Source organism: Myxocyprinus asiaticus, chromosome 24 (assembly GCF_019703515.2).
Source record: "Myxocyprinus asiaticus isolate MX2 ecotype Aquarium Trade chromosome 24, UBuf_Myxa_2, whole genome shotgun sequence".
Taxonomy (NCBI): Eukaryota; Metazoa; Chordata; class Actinopteri; order Cypriniformes; family Catostomidae; genus Myxocyprinus; species Myxocyprinus asiaticus.
In genome coordinates, this window is record NC_059367.1 from 40,200,287 (window position 1) to 40,216,038 (window position 15,752).

General features: G+C 35.9%; 1 protein-coding gene across 2 annotated transcripts in view; it reads right to left on the reverse strand.

The window, feature by feature from the left end:
* tp73 (tumor protein p73) overlaps positions 1-15,752 on the reverse strand; it is a 60,136-nt gene that overhangs the window by 24,243 nt on the left and 20,141 nt on the right. For both annotated transcript variants that reach the window (XM_051652464.1, XM_051652465.1), the window contains exons 3-5: positions 8,441-8,627; positions 4,203-4,318; positions 162-271 (exon numbers count right to left, since the gene is read on the reverse strand). In XM_051652464.1, coding sequence (XP_051508424.1) covers positions 162-271; positions 4,203-4,318; positions 8,441-8,627 — 413 coding nt within the window. The remainder of the gene's footprint in view (positions 1-161; positions 272-4,202; positions 4,319-8,440; positions 8,628-15,752) is intronic.

Sequence of the window (15,752 nt, forward strand, 5' to 3'; positions counted from 1 at the left end):
GAACTATCCCTTTAAAATGCAACACTCGTTTTATACAAAATGTAAAAAAAAAAAAAAAGATTGAAGACCCCTGAGCTACAGTATTTTACAACAGTTGGATACGTGGCTCAACTGTTTTACAGCTCTGCCGACTGGAATGAAAGTAATAATGCAGCACTCACTCCCGTGTCTCTAGTGTGATGATGATGAGGATAGGTCTGCGGTTCATTCCACCAACACAACTGCTGTTGCACATGAAATTATACAGAATGGTTGTAAAATCAGTCCCCACCTTGAGAAAGACAAAGACAGAGAGACAGAAAGAGAGAGAATTAAATTATATTGAACAAGGCATGTATTATATATTTTTTTAATGTTATTTATGTTATACATGTTATTTAACACAAATTGAACATTCTAAAGACCTCCAGAATAGTGTAGGGAAGTCACATTTGAGTGAATCTGTTTGTTCAGATGATTTGTTTCACTAAAACTGGTTAAAAAAACAGATTCATTTATTAATTTGAGTGTTCACTCAGAAGTGTTCCCAGGAGTCCCTGTGTCTTATTTTTTGTTGCGAAATAAATTTTTATTGCCATTTTTTTTAAAACTAAAAACGATACTGTATTAAATGAGACTGGTCACTGGTATACATTTGAATGGGTGAAATGGTGATAGCTTGGAACGGAAGTCTTTTAACTTAAAATATCCAAAATCACCTTTTTTGATAGAGACATCGTCTATCAGTTTTCATCGAGAACAATAAAAAACTGTCAGTTTTCATGTGCATTAGCAAGAGCAGCCTGAAAGAAGCATGTTTTTTTTTTTTATTTTTGCACGATTTCAGCTAAAGAACTATTTATAAAACTGTCAGTATGTCTTCCTCATATCTTCAAGGACTCATATTTTTAAGTTTTTCCCTGCATTACGTTTCTCAGAATTCACTGCCCTAATCACTTCTATTTGCTCATCATCATCTGCACCTGCCTTCCATTCCCTCATTAGATTTCTTGTTTATAAATACCCTCTAGTTTTCTTCATCATTTGTCAGTCCTTGAAGTGTTACGTTGTGAAGTGTTACGTTGAGTTAATTTTTGATGTTAAGATTTATTGTTTGTTTCCCCTCCAGCTTCCACTCGAGCTATTGTTCTACTCCAATGATCATAATTAAAAGACTGAAATTACTTACTCCTGCATCTCCTCTCTTCCTCTTCCACTCCAGACACCAACGTTACAGAAACAATTGTGGTCAGATTTTTTTGTTGGTTTAAAATATTTTATTTGCTTGTAATCTTGACCAATCGTTTTGGAGATTTTAATCTTTCCCCATTCAAGCAGATAGGAGCTTTATCCTTAGAAAGTAGCATCATGCATTACGAACATGGCCGCCGAGTGACCTGACTTGCCTTAGAGGAACTTTGAAAAAAAAAAAAAAACATATTACATATGTTTTGAAAAGGTTTTATACAGTGGCAAAAAAAAATGTATGCGAACCCTTTGGAATTACCTGCATTTATGTATACATTTGTCTTAAAATCTGGTTTGATCTTCATCTAAATTTCAATAATGAACAAAAATAATCTGTTTTAACTAATAACACACAAATTATTGTATTTTTCTTGTACATATTGAATACATAATTCAAACATTCACAGTATAGGCTGTAAAAAGTATATGAACCCTTAGGCTAATGACATCAACAAAAGCTAATTAGAGTAAGGAATTGGCAAACCTGGCATCCAATTAATGAAATGAGATTGGAGGTGTGGGTTAGAGCTACTTTGATTTATAAAAAGCACACAACCATTTTGAGTTTGCTGTTCACAAGAAGCATTTGCTGATGTGGACCATACCTTGCAAAAAAGAGATTTCAGAAGACATACAATCAAGAATTTTTGCTTTGAATAAAGCTGGAAAGGGTTACAAAGTTAACTCAAAGAGCTTATGTATTCATCTGTCCACAGTTAGACAAATTGTTTATAAATGGAGACAATTTAGTACTGTGGCTACTCTCCCTAGAAGTGGCCATCTAGCTAAGATGACTCAAAGGGCACACCGCAGAATGCTCAATGAGGTAAAAAAGAATCCTAGAGTGACAGCTAAAAACTAGAAGGAATCATTGGAACTGGTTAACATCACTGTTCATGAGTCTACTATACAGAAAACATGAAACAGGCATGGTGTCCATGGCAGGACACCATGAAGGAAGCTGCTGCTTTCCAACAAAAATATTGCTGCAGCCTGAAGTTTGCCAAAGACCACCACAGCACTACTGGGAAAATATTCTTTGGACTGATGAAAGGTTGAATTGTTTGAGAAGAACATGCAGCAAAAAGGGTACCGCATACCAACATGACAACATCCCAACTGTGAAGTAAGGTGGAAGGAGCATGATTTAGGGCTGCTTTGGGACCTGGACCACTTGCCATCACTGAGGGAAAAATTAATTCCCAAGTTTATCAAGATATCCTACAGGACATTGTCAGGATAGCTGTGCGTCAGCTAAAGCTCAGTAGAAGTTGAGTGATGCAGCACGACAATGACCATTAACATCAAAGTAAATCCACTACAGGATGGCTTCAAAAAAAGAAAATCCACCTTCTAGAGTGGCCCAGTTGGAGCCCAGGCCTTAACCCAATAGAGATGCTGTGGAATGACCTCAAGAGAGCCGTTCACACCAGACATCCTGAGGATAGGTCCAAAACTGGTAAGAAAGAGTGGTCCAAAATTCCTTATGAACGTTGTGCAGGTCTAATCCACAGCTACCGGAAAGACTTGGTTGAGGTTATTGCTGCCAAAGGAGGATCGACCAGTTTTTAAATCCACAGCACTGTAAAGTTTTAATGGGATGTGTTCAATAAAGACATGAAAGATTATAATTGTTTGTGTGCTGTTAGCTTAAGCACCATCGTGTTTGTCTATACTTGTGACTTTGATGAAGATGAGATCACATTTTATGACCAATTAATGCAGAAAATCAGCTAATTCCAAAAGGTTCACCTACTTTGTCTTGCCACTGTAGATTGTGTCAAATGTTATCTTATATTCCAACATGTCACCCACCTCACAGTTTTTCTCTTGTGTTTTTCTAATTGTGCAGCAGCATTTCCACATGCTTAACTATGTCTGTGTATGTTCTAGAAGTAGCATTTCTCTGTACTTGCACTGCATCAGCAGCATCGAAGCAGATCTAGTCTGCCAAGACCAATAACATGCTAAATCTTTCCGATAGTTGTCATGTCTGAATTACAGATAATGTTACTGAGAATCATCCCTAGGCTTTTTATAGCCAGTCAGAACACGTTTAGTGTCCTGAATAATCATTGTGTGGTTTGACACATCACTTTACAAAAAAAAACATATATGTGAATATTTGTGTGTGCACTTATGGATATAAGTTTGACTTTGGTCCTAGAGTATATGCTTAAATGCATAATATAAATTTAATGTAGTGTATGTGTGCTGTTTGTGGTTTAAAATATGACGTGGACCAATGGCAGCAAGAAGGTGTTTAGCAGCCGGTTAGAAGTTTTCCTAAATGTTCACCCAGACGAGCTGTTACGAACCACCAAAATGAATGCAAAAACACCTTCTTTTTGGCCAGATTTTGTTCTAAATGACATCACACCCATTCTTTCTTCGATTTCGTATGAAGTATGTCAGGGCTTTTAGGGTTAGAACATCTGTTTGGTTCACCTCTTATTTATCTTTTAGGACACTATTGGTTAGGTTTAGGCTAAAGTTTGAGGTAAGGGAGGTACTTTTTACTCATTAAAACTCCCATCTAGTATTCACCTTAAACACCTGATTACGACACCATTTCACTCGCTTTTGGCACCCCCCACTGGACATTTCACTACGAAACTGCAGCCAAACGTGTAATGAAGCAAATAATTTTATTCTTCAACAATTGTCACATAAATTTCATGAGATCAGGCTGGGCAAACATTTGTGGCGAATTGCAAGCTCATTTGCATGTGAAAATAATGAGTGGGAAATTTGCAGCAAGTTTGCGAAAAGTTTGTCGGAACTTTTTTTTTTGTAAGGGAATACTTATCATTAAGGGTTTGTTCAAATCCATAACCCTCAATATAAGCAATAGTAATAATAATTCTTGCCTAAGCAAACACCAATTATTAGGTCAGTGTCATAAGAATTATGCAACACAATGCTGTAAGACACACACTGTAACACATAAATACTTCTGCAATTATTAAACTAACCTGTGGAGACTCATATGGAACTAGAACACTCTGTCGGCCTGTCATGGGGTCGTCCACATACTGACACAAATTATTGCCCTCCACTCGTATCAAGTGACTGGCAGGAGCTGTCTGACCTGGACAGAGACAGCAGGCAAAGAAAAGAGTAATGGTCAAAGTGGCTACAATACATTAGAAAATTTGGCAACACTTACATTAATGTTTCCTTTGTTAAGGGTTTATTAGGGGGTTTATTAATGACTAATAAGTAATTTACAAATTCATTCTAGGGTTAGGGTTAGGGTTTATAAATGACTAATAAGTAATTTACAAATTCATTCTAGGGTTAGGGTTAGGGTTTATAAAGGGGTTTATTAATGAGTAATAAGTAATTTACAAATGAATTCTAAAACATTGTAGTCTTAACATCATGCAAAAACTGCCAAATAGTGAGCCATTTGACCTAACATGTTATAAATGCTTAATAACAAATTAGTAACCTATGAAAATGAACCTTAATGCAAAGTTAACACATAAGAAGCTTTTATTAAGGCGTTGCCAATATTAGAAACCTATGCGTATAAAGTTCAGTATGGTTTAATGGTCATCAGTCTTTACTATTATGATACCTGAAAAGTGTTTTTGCAGAGGACATTAGATAACTAGGACTAGGTAAGTTAGGACACCACTCAGAATAGGACCATTCTTTTGACATCAGCGTGAAAAGTTTACAAAAAGAGTGAGTCAAGATATTACAGTCATTGATATAAACACAAAGCGGACTGTAGTACAATGCCATAACCACTCTAATTATACACTATATAATACTATAATAATCACTATAATAATCTATTTTTGCTGCATTGAGACATAAATCATGAGTTTTATGTTTTTGATTAATATAAATATGAATAAGTGTATTTATTAAGCATTTATAACACACAAACTAAAATGCTCACTATGTGGCAAATACTGCATGAAAGTCACTCTTTTTATTCATATAGTTATAACTGCATATTAATAATTTATAATGCTTTTATAAATTACTTATCATAAATGAGCCCTTTATAACCCCTTAACAAAGGGAAGCTATCATTAATGTTAAGTGTTACTGAACTTTTACATTTGAAGGTCCAAAGCTTTCTGTTGCTGCTAATTTAATTATACTGCTTAAAAATTATCTACTGCTGTTTAAATGTTCTGATTTTAAAGTACTCTATCGACATTTGTGGTCTAAACATAACATTTTGGGCTAGGGTTAGGCTAGAAAAAATAAAAAGTTACTTGAGGAGAAAGTAAGCAAGTAGCATAATATATGCCATACGTACATGATGTAAACACTTAAGGACGAATGACGGAAGCCTGAAATTACCTGGCAAATCGAACAGAAATCATTATTGTAGGCTTACCATAGTGACTCAAAGTAAGGCAAGAACGTGATTTTGAACAAGGATTCTTTATGTACTGGCTCAAAAATGGTATTTTGTTAATTTCTAACAAAAAATGTAATGAGAAACCCTCCGCAGTTTACCTTTAACCAAGTTAGTAAGCAATGTCAAAGTATGAACATCTCCAAACATTGGCTAATAATTATACAAATGTCTTAAGTCATCTTTACACTACAAATGTGTTACAGAAGTTGCATCTGAAGTGGGATTCAGCTGAAGTCAGAAGTTTACATACACTTAGGTTGAAGTCATTAAAACTAATATTTTAAACACTCCACAGATTTAATATTAGCAAACTATAGTTTTGGCAAGTCATTTAGGACATCTTTTTTGTGCATGACACGAGTAATTTTTCTAACAATTGTTTACTGACAGATTGTTTCACTTTTAATTTACTATATTACAATTCCAGTGGGTCAGAAGTTTACATACACTAAGATAACTGTGCCTTTAAGCAGCTTGGAAAATTCCAGAAAATGATTTCGAGCCTTTAGACACATAGACAATTAGCTTCTAATAGGAGGTGTACTGAATTGGAGGCGTACCTGTGGATGTATTTTAAGGCCTACCTTCAAACTCAGTGCCTCTTTTCTTGACATGATGGGAAAATCAAAAGAAATCAGCCAAGACCTCAGAAAAAAAAATTGTGGACCTCCACAAGTGGTTCATCCTTGGGAGCAATTTCCAAACACCTGAAGGTACCACGTTCATCTGTACAAACAATAGTATGCAAGTATAATCACCATGGGACTACGCAGCCATCATACCGCTCAGGAAGGAGATGCATTCTGTCTCCTAGAGATGAATGTAATTTGGTGGGAAAAGTGCAAATCAATCCCAGAACAACAGCAAAGACCTTGTGAAGATGCTGGAGGAAACTGTAGACAAGTATCTATATCCACAGTAAAACGAGTCCTATATTGACATAAGCTGAAAGGCTGCTCAGCATGTAAGAAGCAAATACTACAAAACTGCCATAAAAAAACCCAGACTACAGTTATGTCGTGCACATGGGGACAAAGATCTTACTTTTTTGAGAAATGTCCTCTGGTCTGATGAAACTAAAATGGAACTTTTTGGCCATAATGACTATCGTTATATTTGGAGGAAAAAGGGTGAGGTTTGCAAGCCGAGGAGCACCATCCCAACCGTGAAGCATGGGGGTGGCAGCATCATGTTGTGGGGGTGCTTTGCTGCAGGAGGGACTGGTGCACTTCACTAAATAGATGGCATCAAGAGGAAGGAAATTTTTTTGGATATATTGAAGCAACATCTCAAGACATCAGCCAGGAAGTTAAAGCTCGGTTGCAAATGGGTCTTCCAAATGGACAATGACCCCAAGCATACCTCCAAAGTTGTGGTAAAATGTCTTAAGGACAACAAAGGTATTGGACTGGCCATCACAAAGCCCTAACCTCAATCCGATCGCAAATTTGTGGGCAGAACTGAAAAAGCGTGTGTGAGCAAGGAGGCCTACAAACCTGACTCAGTTACACCAGTTCTGTCTGGAGGAATGGACCAAAATTCCAGCAACTTATTATGAGAAGCTTGTGGAAGGCTACCCAAAATGTTTGACCCACTGGGAATATGATGAAAGAAATAAAAGCTGAAATAAATCATTCTCTCTACTATTATTCTGACATTTCACATTCTTAAAATGAAGCAGTGATCCCAACTGACCTAAGACAGGGAATGAGTTCTATGATTAAATGTCAGAAATCAGAGTTTAAATGTATTTGGCTAAGGTGTATGTAAACCTCTGACTTCAACTGTATGTAACAAGAAGATATATATTTACATAACAATTGCATAAATAATATTATGATTTTAATGTTTTCAATATAAACATGGAAAAATATAGATATGAATGAAAATATGAAATTATATTTTAAATATGAAAAAATAAATTATAAAATATACTGTATACTGTAAATTTGAGGCTGCTTTGATGCTGCATTTCATTTACACAGAACCAAAGCAGCATCAGAACTGCCTTTGATACTCGGGGCTGAGGTAAGATCAGAACTAATTTAGTCTGGAACTGGCACATTGTAAAGATGTGAAACCACACTGTAAAGTGGTTAAATCTAGTATATGTTCAGAAGCGTGGATGAGAAACAGATCAATATTTAAATCGTTTTTACAAAACATTCTCCTGCCTGCCCAGAAGGTGACGATATGCAAAAAGAAATGTCGGAAAAAATAAACTAATAAAAATAAATAAATAAAATAAGAAGAATGTGAAAATGTGGAGATTATTTTTTTTAGTAAAAAAGGACTTAAATATTGATCTGTTTCTCACCCACACCTATCATATCACTTCTGAAGATATGGATTTAACTACTGGAGTCTTATGGATTACTTTTATGCTGCCTTTATGTGCTTTTTGGACCTTCAAAGTTCTGGCCACCATTCACTTGAATTGTATGGCCCTACAGAGCTTAGTTTTTTTTTTTTTTTTTTAAATCTTCATTTGTGTTCTGCAGAAGAAAGAAAGTCATACACATATGTTATGGCATGAGGGTGAGTAAATGATGAGAGAATTGTCATTTTTGGGTGAACTATCACTTTAAGTAACTGTGATACTTGTTAAAGCAAAGGTTTAATCACAATGTCCTCAATTTTCTGATAATGTAAGGCTGTACAACACCCTAGATGTTAATGAAACCTGTTACCTGAAACTGTTAAACTTTAAATTCACCAGCAGCTGATTTTATATTTTTATTTTTTATATTTAAGTATAGTTGTTTATAGACAGTACAACCACTCAAGAACTTGGCACTCCAGCTTCTATTCAATCCATGTACATACTTTCATTGAAGTCCCGTCCGAGTTCATGGTTAGGGCAACGCTTGACCACTTCTGTGACGTGTTCGGCCTTCTTATAGATGGGCATTGCTCGAATGACACTGCCGTTTGGAGGTGATGAAGCCAGTTTGATCTGAATCGGACAGGTCTTGGCAATCTGACAGTACAGCTTCTTGAGCAACGGAGAGTACTGAAGTAAAACAGACATGAATGAAGACAGAGTTATTTTCTTCATGATTGTTATACAGTAGATAAGAATTTGATCCTATACTGCTTACATCATTGGCCTGGGATTACAATATGTTACAGTATGGTAATAGTCTTTCATGGCACCAAACATCTAGATACTTATAAATGTAATGTATATTGATGAAGGGTTTCTTTATAGACCAAGACAAGTTCATCATCATAGGATGAGGTTTCTCTCTCACACGCACACACTCACGCACAGAGCGCATGTTAGAGCTTGTCTAAAACAATAAAGACATCCCAAATATTCCCTCTAAAACCAAATGTACAAGCATGCTTTGTGTGGACTTGTATTAATGTGATTCACATTTTATGAAAGGGAGATTGTAGGCCAGGTGGAACAACAAATAAGCCCCATGAACACTGTTTGCTGAATACCACTGTTGCAAATGCACTCTTTAAAAATCAGAATTGTTTTGCCATGAACTCCAGTGCATCTTAAAAGCAATGATGACACCTGATCTCTCTTAAAATTCTGTCAAAATTATTCAGAAACCTTCATGTAAAGCTTAATTAGTTGATGAAATATCAACTTCCCTGGAATGTAAAGGAACTCATGTGAAATAAACTGTCCATAATCCTAAAACTTTTAAATGTTCATTCTCAATAGTACAATTAACTGTGCTACCACACATAGTTTTGTAATGTTTGAAGTAGTTTGAAGTGTTTACTCAAATAAGGTTAGTGTTACCCCAAAAATATATGAATATACTATATAATGTCAACAATAAATGCTGCAGTAAAAGAGTTAAACTCTGTAAATGAGTCTAAATCATATGAACAAAATAATTTCTTATTGATTATACACTGTAAAAAATACATTTACTGTAAAATACCGGCAGCTGTGGTTGCCAGAAATTGACTTTAAAAAATACGGTGACCATGTTTCAGGCTTTACTGGATGCAAGACTGATGCCTGTATATTTTACAGTTCCCTACCATTGATATTATATTATATAAACTTGATATAGTAAACTTGTGGAACTATAAAATTCTTCTTTTTCGTTTAAAATGTATTGTTAATCATCGTAGTAACTACAAAAGGCCACACAATGAATTCCAGGAGCAATAATTAATACACATGTAGAGACACAGTGTCACTCACAAAAACACAAAACTCCACCAGGGTAACACATGTGACACAAAAATAATGCAATAACATTATTACATTATTATAACATTAACTAAACTACATAAAATATAACACAGAACACCCCACTATACTGTACATAACTGTTATAAAAAATAAGAAGAAACATAACAATTCCCATAAAATACTGTATATTGAAATATGATGGGTCACGCATGGAATAGTGGGAATGCTCGATTATTGTTTTTCACTGTAATTTTAACAATAGTTTACAGTAAAAAGTACAAGTATTCTCTAGTTAAACATAATTTTAAATTTTTACCCTTAATTATACAGTAAAATCATTCTTTTTACACCTAAACAAGTACATTATTTACAGTAAAATTACTCGTATTGTCTTGTTAAATACATTTTATAATTGATTACCGTATATGTTAAGGTAACTACCCGCTAACCAATTAACTTTTTTTTTTTCTGTAGAATTTTTACAATATTTTACCGTTAAAGGTGCACTCAGTTAAACTTTTTAAATGAGGAAACAAATGACTGAGTGCGCCTTTAAAATGACGGACATATTTTACAGTGTAGTAACAAATGTTCACATCACAACTTCTACTCTTAACAGAATCTAATAGAGATAACTGGTAGAAATACACAAAACCAGTGTTGTTTCATCTAAAACTTACTACTGTCCACAAAGTCCAGTTCAGCTACATTTATTAATATTGCTAAGGCACGCATCTCTACTACTATTGCTTATACTTAGGGTTTGGGATTTGTACAAACCCCTAAACTTCTGTATTAAACTTTGGGGTGCTATTCATTTTCTAAGTGATTGGACTCCCGATTTTCAACTGGCAGATGATAAAAAATGCAAAAAAATCCTATAGGTTTACACTGAAGGAGGTACCCTAGCCAGAATGTAATAGAGACTTGGGGATCACCCATAACACTCTTTATCATGACAGCGATTTTTTGCAAAGGCAAACACCACTCACAATTTCTTAAGAAGATTGGCTCAAGATTAGCTTCAAGGTTTAAGGTTTGTTATTAAAAAGTCCAAGTAAATATATTTCTGCTTCTTTATCTGCAAACTCCAGAAAAAGAACAATAAAACGCCCAGCAGTGATCTTGATTACTCTTGAATAACCTCATTAAGAGCTCATTAATGTGTGTCTGTAAACTAAGTCTAAACTAAAAGTGGTTTGATAGTCTCCTTTTTGTGTGGTATGGAGTTTATTTACCTTTGCAATTACTTTACTTTCACATTTTCACTGAGAAGTGATGTATAGGAGTAACATAAACATGCTCTTACACATACACAGAAGGACTGCATAAATCATTGGGTGCAGATGTGTGAGCAGAGGGAGAAGTCTCAACATGCCAGTGTGACATCATCTCACCATTGTCTCACACTAAATCCATCTACCTTTTGAATATACACCATCATTTATCATCATTCTTTTACAAGAGGGTTAAATAATTATAGCGGTGAAGCGGTGTTGGTGGACTGACGGACGTGGACCCTAGTAACTGATTTTGGAAACACAGGCAACAAAATATATTTATAACTACATATTATGATAACTATATTATAATCATTATAAATTATAATTTAATATATTACATAATATAATATATAATATTTTTTTCAGGTATTTCCCATTAGGCGCAACATGTGAACAAAGGAAAAACAATGCCTGGGGAAATGGAAAAATTACGCAAAAAAAAAAATAAAAAAAATATTCATGCCATTTTGAAGCAAAAAAAAAAAAAAAAGAATACAATTAAATTAAATAAAAAAAAATACTAATAATGGAAAGATTACAGGTTTTGTGTTTACATCTTTATACTCTTTGCAAACTATCACACAATATACACATTGACATTCGAGACATTTTGATAAAAAAAAATAAAATAAAAAAAAAGAATTTCTATCATTCTGTCTTACTGGTATGTCTCTAAAAACTTGAAAATATTTAGATGATGCTAACTGCATTAGGCCTACCACTTCGCTGGTGTTTCCGATCAGGTTTTAGAAAATCACACTGAACAGAATAAAATGTTTTTATGGCAAATTTAAAATATTCATTGCTACAGCATTAAACAAAACTGAGTTAAACATCATTTTTAATTAATCGCATGATTTTAAACGAGAGCCCCCAAGAATACCCAAATTATCTTTCCAGGGGGTCTCCTCTTGCATTCAGGGGGTCTGAGACCCCCCTAGACCCCCCGTAATCCACACCATGGATCTAGAACTAGCAGCAGGTGTTCTAGAACTTCACAATATACACAATAAAAAGTTCTTAGTGAAATTTAAAGAGGATGACATCAGGTCATCCTTTTTTTTTTCTAAGAGCTGTAGCTAGCCTTATCTTATGGTGCAATTTTTGCAAAATTACATTATGTGGTTTATTACAAGTATTGCAGCAGTTCTGAGGTCAAATGTCCACTGTGTGCTGCTAAAAGAGGAAAAAAATAGTTTTTTAAGGTTAATTCTCTATCGAGTTTTCAACAAAATCAACCTCCCTACTCTAAACCTTAAACCTAAACCTAACCAGCAGTGTCAGAAAAGCACATTTGTGATGAAAAGCACAATTGCTTAAGCAACCACATCCTTTTGTGGTGCTCCAATGACACTTTCAACTCATTTGTTGACTCTTGTGCTCTTTAGGACTCGTACCCTGGTCCTTTGCATTGCAAGTACAATGATCTATCAGTTGAGCTACTGCACAACTAGATCCTACAAGGATACGCTTGTAAATGTAGTTGGTTATGTAATTCAAACTAAAATATATCACCTTACAAGTCATGCGCAATAGTGAAAGCGTTTAAGATAACATAGTGTGAGGAACAGAGCAAAAAGTGTTTATGAACTGATAATCTGCCACTATACTTGTGATTTGTGTGAAAGTGAATAAAAGTAATTGTTGTTGTAGCACCTCTAGTATTGAAAACCCTAATAAGTTGACTTTAATCAATTGATATTATTTACTCTGGCCTTGTTCATTCTTGAAGAAGGGAAAAACCTTGGTAACTTTTGTGTGTACTGCCTGCCACCTGAACCGCATAGACGCGCCCTGTGTTTGATACCTTTGCCGTGTCCTAGCCATGACGCGGCGTGGCCCTTCTCATCCGGTGTGCGACCGCCTTAACGTGATTCTATGAGACCAAGTTGGTTGTAACTTGTCACTGGAAGGATTTTTCTGCAATCCATATGACCTGTTTTTAGCATCCATGCAGCAAAAAGGGGCTTGAAGTCTTTTCCTTTCCAATATCATTTAAAAATCAAGAGCAAAGTACACAGGGGTAATGACCACACAAGAAAGATGATGAAGAGTATGGTGAACTCACCCTATAAAATAAAGTTCCTCTTAGAAACAAAAAGGGTTGTACAGTCTCATGTCACCAAAAAACTTGTTATTCTCTAGTTCCCTTTCGATTCAGTTCACTCGACATTGCTGTAAGCAGCATGGGGAAATACTTTCCTCGATGACCTAGTTGAAACCCTTGTACAATAATACCAATCTTCTGATTGGCAATGGTGATTTCAGTTCTACCCCTTTAGGTGTGCCTTCAGCCTATATAAGCGGGCGCTCAATCACCATTACTTCAGATTTTTCTTCCTTCATGACTACAAACGTTCAACTTTGTCTAGGAAACCCTCTCCGCTTCGCCATCGAGATACATTTTCAGCAGATGGATCTTTTCTGCGAGACGTGAACAGGACGACTCATGACCTGTTCTCTTGTGCCTGCAGCGAGAAGGATTACTGCTCCCCTGTGTGTTTCGGTGAAGTTTTCGCTACATCGGCGTTGAAAACGTTCTCGGTGAACGGGTCTTCACTTCAGACACTCGTCGCTTTGACAATGCAACATCGTAGCGAGCACTTACCTGCTTCCTCACAGCATTCCAGCAGGGGAATTGTATCCTTTCATATGTATACTGTATATATATATATATATATATATATATATATATATATATATATATATATATATATATATATATATATATAGTATTTTATTTACAGACTTTTTCACAAAAAGTCTTTTTAAAGATCCGCAAGTGTTCTGAATGTGTCAGAACATGAGTCTCAGGACGCTTCGCTTAAGAATCGTCCTTGTTCTGAGGGACGATTCTCGTCTCTTGTGCCCTCCCACCCACCTTCTCTGTGTTAGATCCCGAGGGACCACGTTAAGGAGGCACGACGGAGCCGCGAGGTTGAGCTGGATGGATTTGAGGAGGATCTTGCGTGGGCACAAACCCTGCAAACCCCTCAATTCTCTGACACAGTGTCATCGGCGGTACGATATGCACGTGATAAGCTCTGGCCCTCTGTGGGAACGCACGGCTCATCATGTTCAGTGGTTCTGACAATGGGGATGACGGCATATCTCTCACAGCCTCAGAATACAGGTGGTCTATGGAAGATGCCTACAAACAAACACTCAAACACAGACTTCTTGGAGCGCTCAGCACCACACTTTCAAAATAAAAGCTTTAAGAAATTACAACTGAAATGTATTACCAATGTATCATAAAATTATTATTATTATTATTATTATTATTATTATTATTATTATAAATTACAATAAAAACAAATTGGGTTCCAAAAAGTACTGTGTGATTGAAAAGTGGATTGATATACTAATAAAACTACCCCACTTCAATGGCGTTTCTTCATCTGTGGTCCCACCACACTTGAATCCTGCGCTCAAATCCTACCACACATCCATCCATGGGACTAGTTTGTGTCAGCAGACCTGAAGGACGAGTACTTTCATGTACCAATTGTGCCACGTAAAAGGCAGATTTTTGAGATTCGCGTTTAAGGGAACTGCGTATCTGTTCAAAATCCTTTCTTTTGGTCCTTCTCTGGCTCCCCGTACGTTCACGAAATATATCGATGCAGCACTCGCCCCATTGGAAATGAACGCTGTGCATGTGTTGAATTAACTCAACGATTGGCTGTTCTGGCCCAATCAGAGACCATGCTGAGTGAGCAGAGAGACTTATTGCTTTACCATATGAAAAACCTGGGTCTGAATGTCAACCAGGCGAAAAGCAACACTTTCCTCTCGCCAACAAATTTTTTTTTTAGCGGTTCAGCTCAACACTGTGGACATGCGTGCGCACCTCACGAGTGCTATAAATTCTCCTTCCTGCCCAGTAGGTGGTGATATGCACAAAGAATGTGAATCCCCCCCCCCCAAAAAAAGAAGAATGTGAAAGTGACAGTGGAGATTTAGGGTAAAAAAGGACTTAAATATTGATCTGTTTCTCACCCACACCTATCATATCGCTTCTGAAGATATAGATTAAACCACTGGAGTAATATGGATTATTTTAATGCTGCCTTTATGTGTTTTTTTGGACCCTCAAAGTTCTGGCCACTATTCACTTACATTGTATGGACCTACAGAGCTGAGATATTTGTCTAAAAATAATCATTTGTGTTCTGCAGAAGAAAATCCTACACATCTGGGATGGCATGAGGGTGAGTAAATGATGAGATAATTTTAATTTTTGGGTGAACTATCCTTTTAAGAAGCTATTCATTTCCTGATCTAACACTTAAAATTAGTTGGTTGGTGTAACCTAATAAAATCAGTAATGATTGAATGGTATTTAATAGTGACTCACTTTAAAACTTAAAAAAGGACCCAAAAGTATCATAAAAGTAGTCCATGAAACTCGGGCATCATATTCTAAGTCTTCTGAAGGATCACGATAGGTTTTGTTGAGAAACAACCTGGATCTCAAGTAATTTTTCAGTGAAAGTCTTGATGTCCGTTGAATGTTCATGAGCGCAATGAGAGAAGCTGGTTCACAGTGGCTCACACAAGAACTTACGTAGTTTATCAAACACATCCTTTTGTGTTCCACATTAGAAAGAAAGTAATACTGGTTTGAGACAACATGAAGATGAGTAAATTATGGCAGAATTTTCATTTTTGGGTGAACTATTAT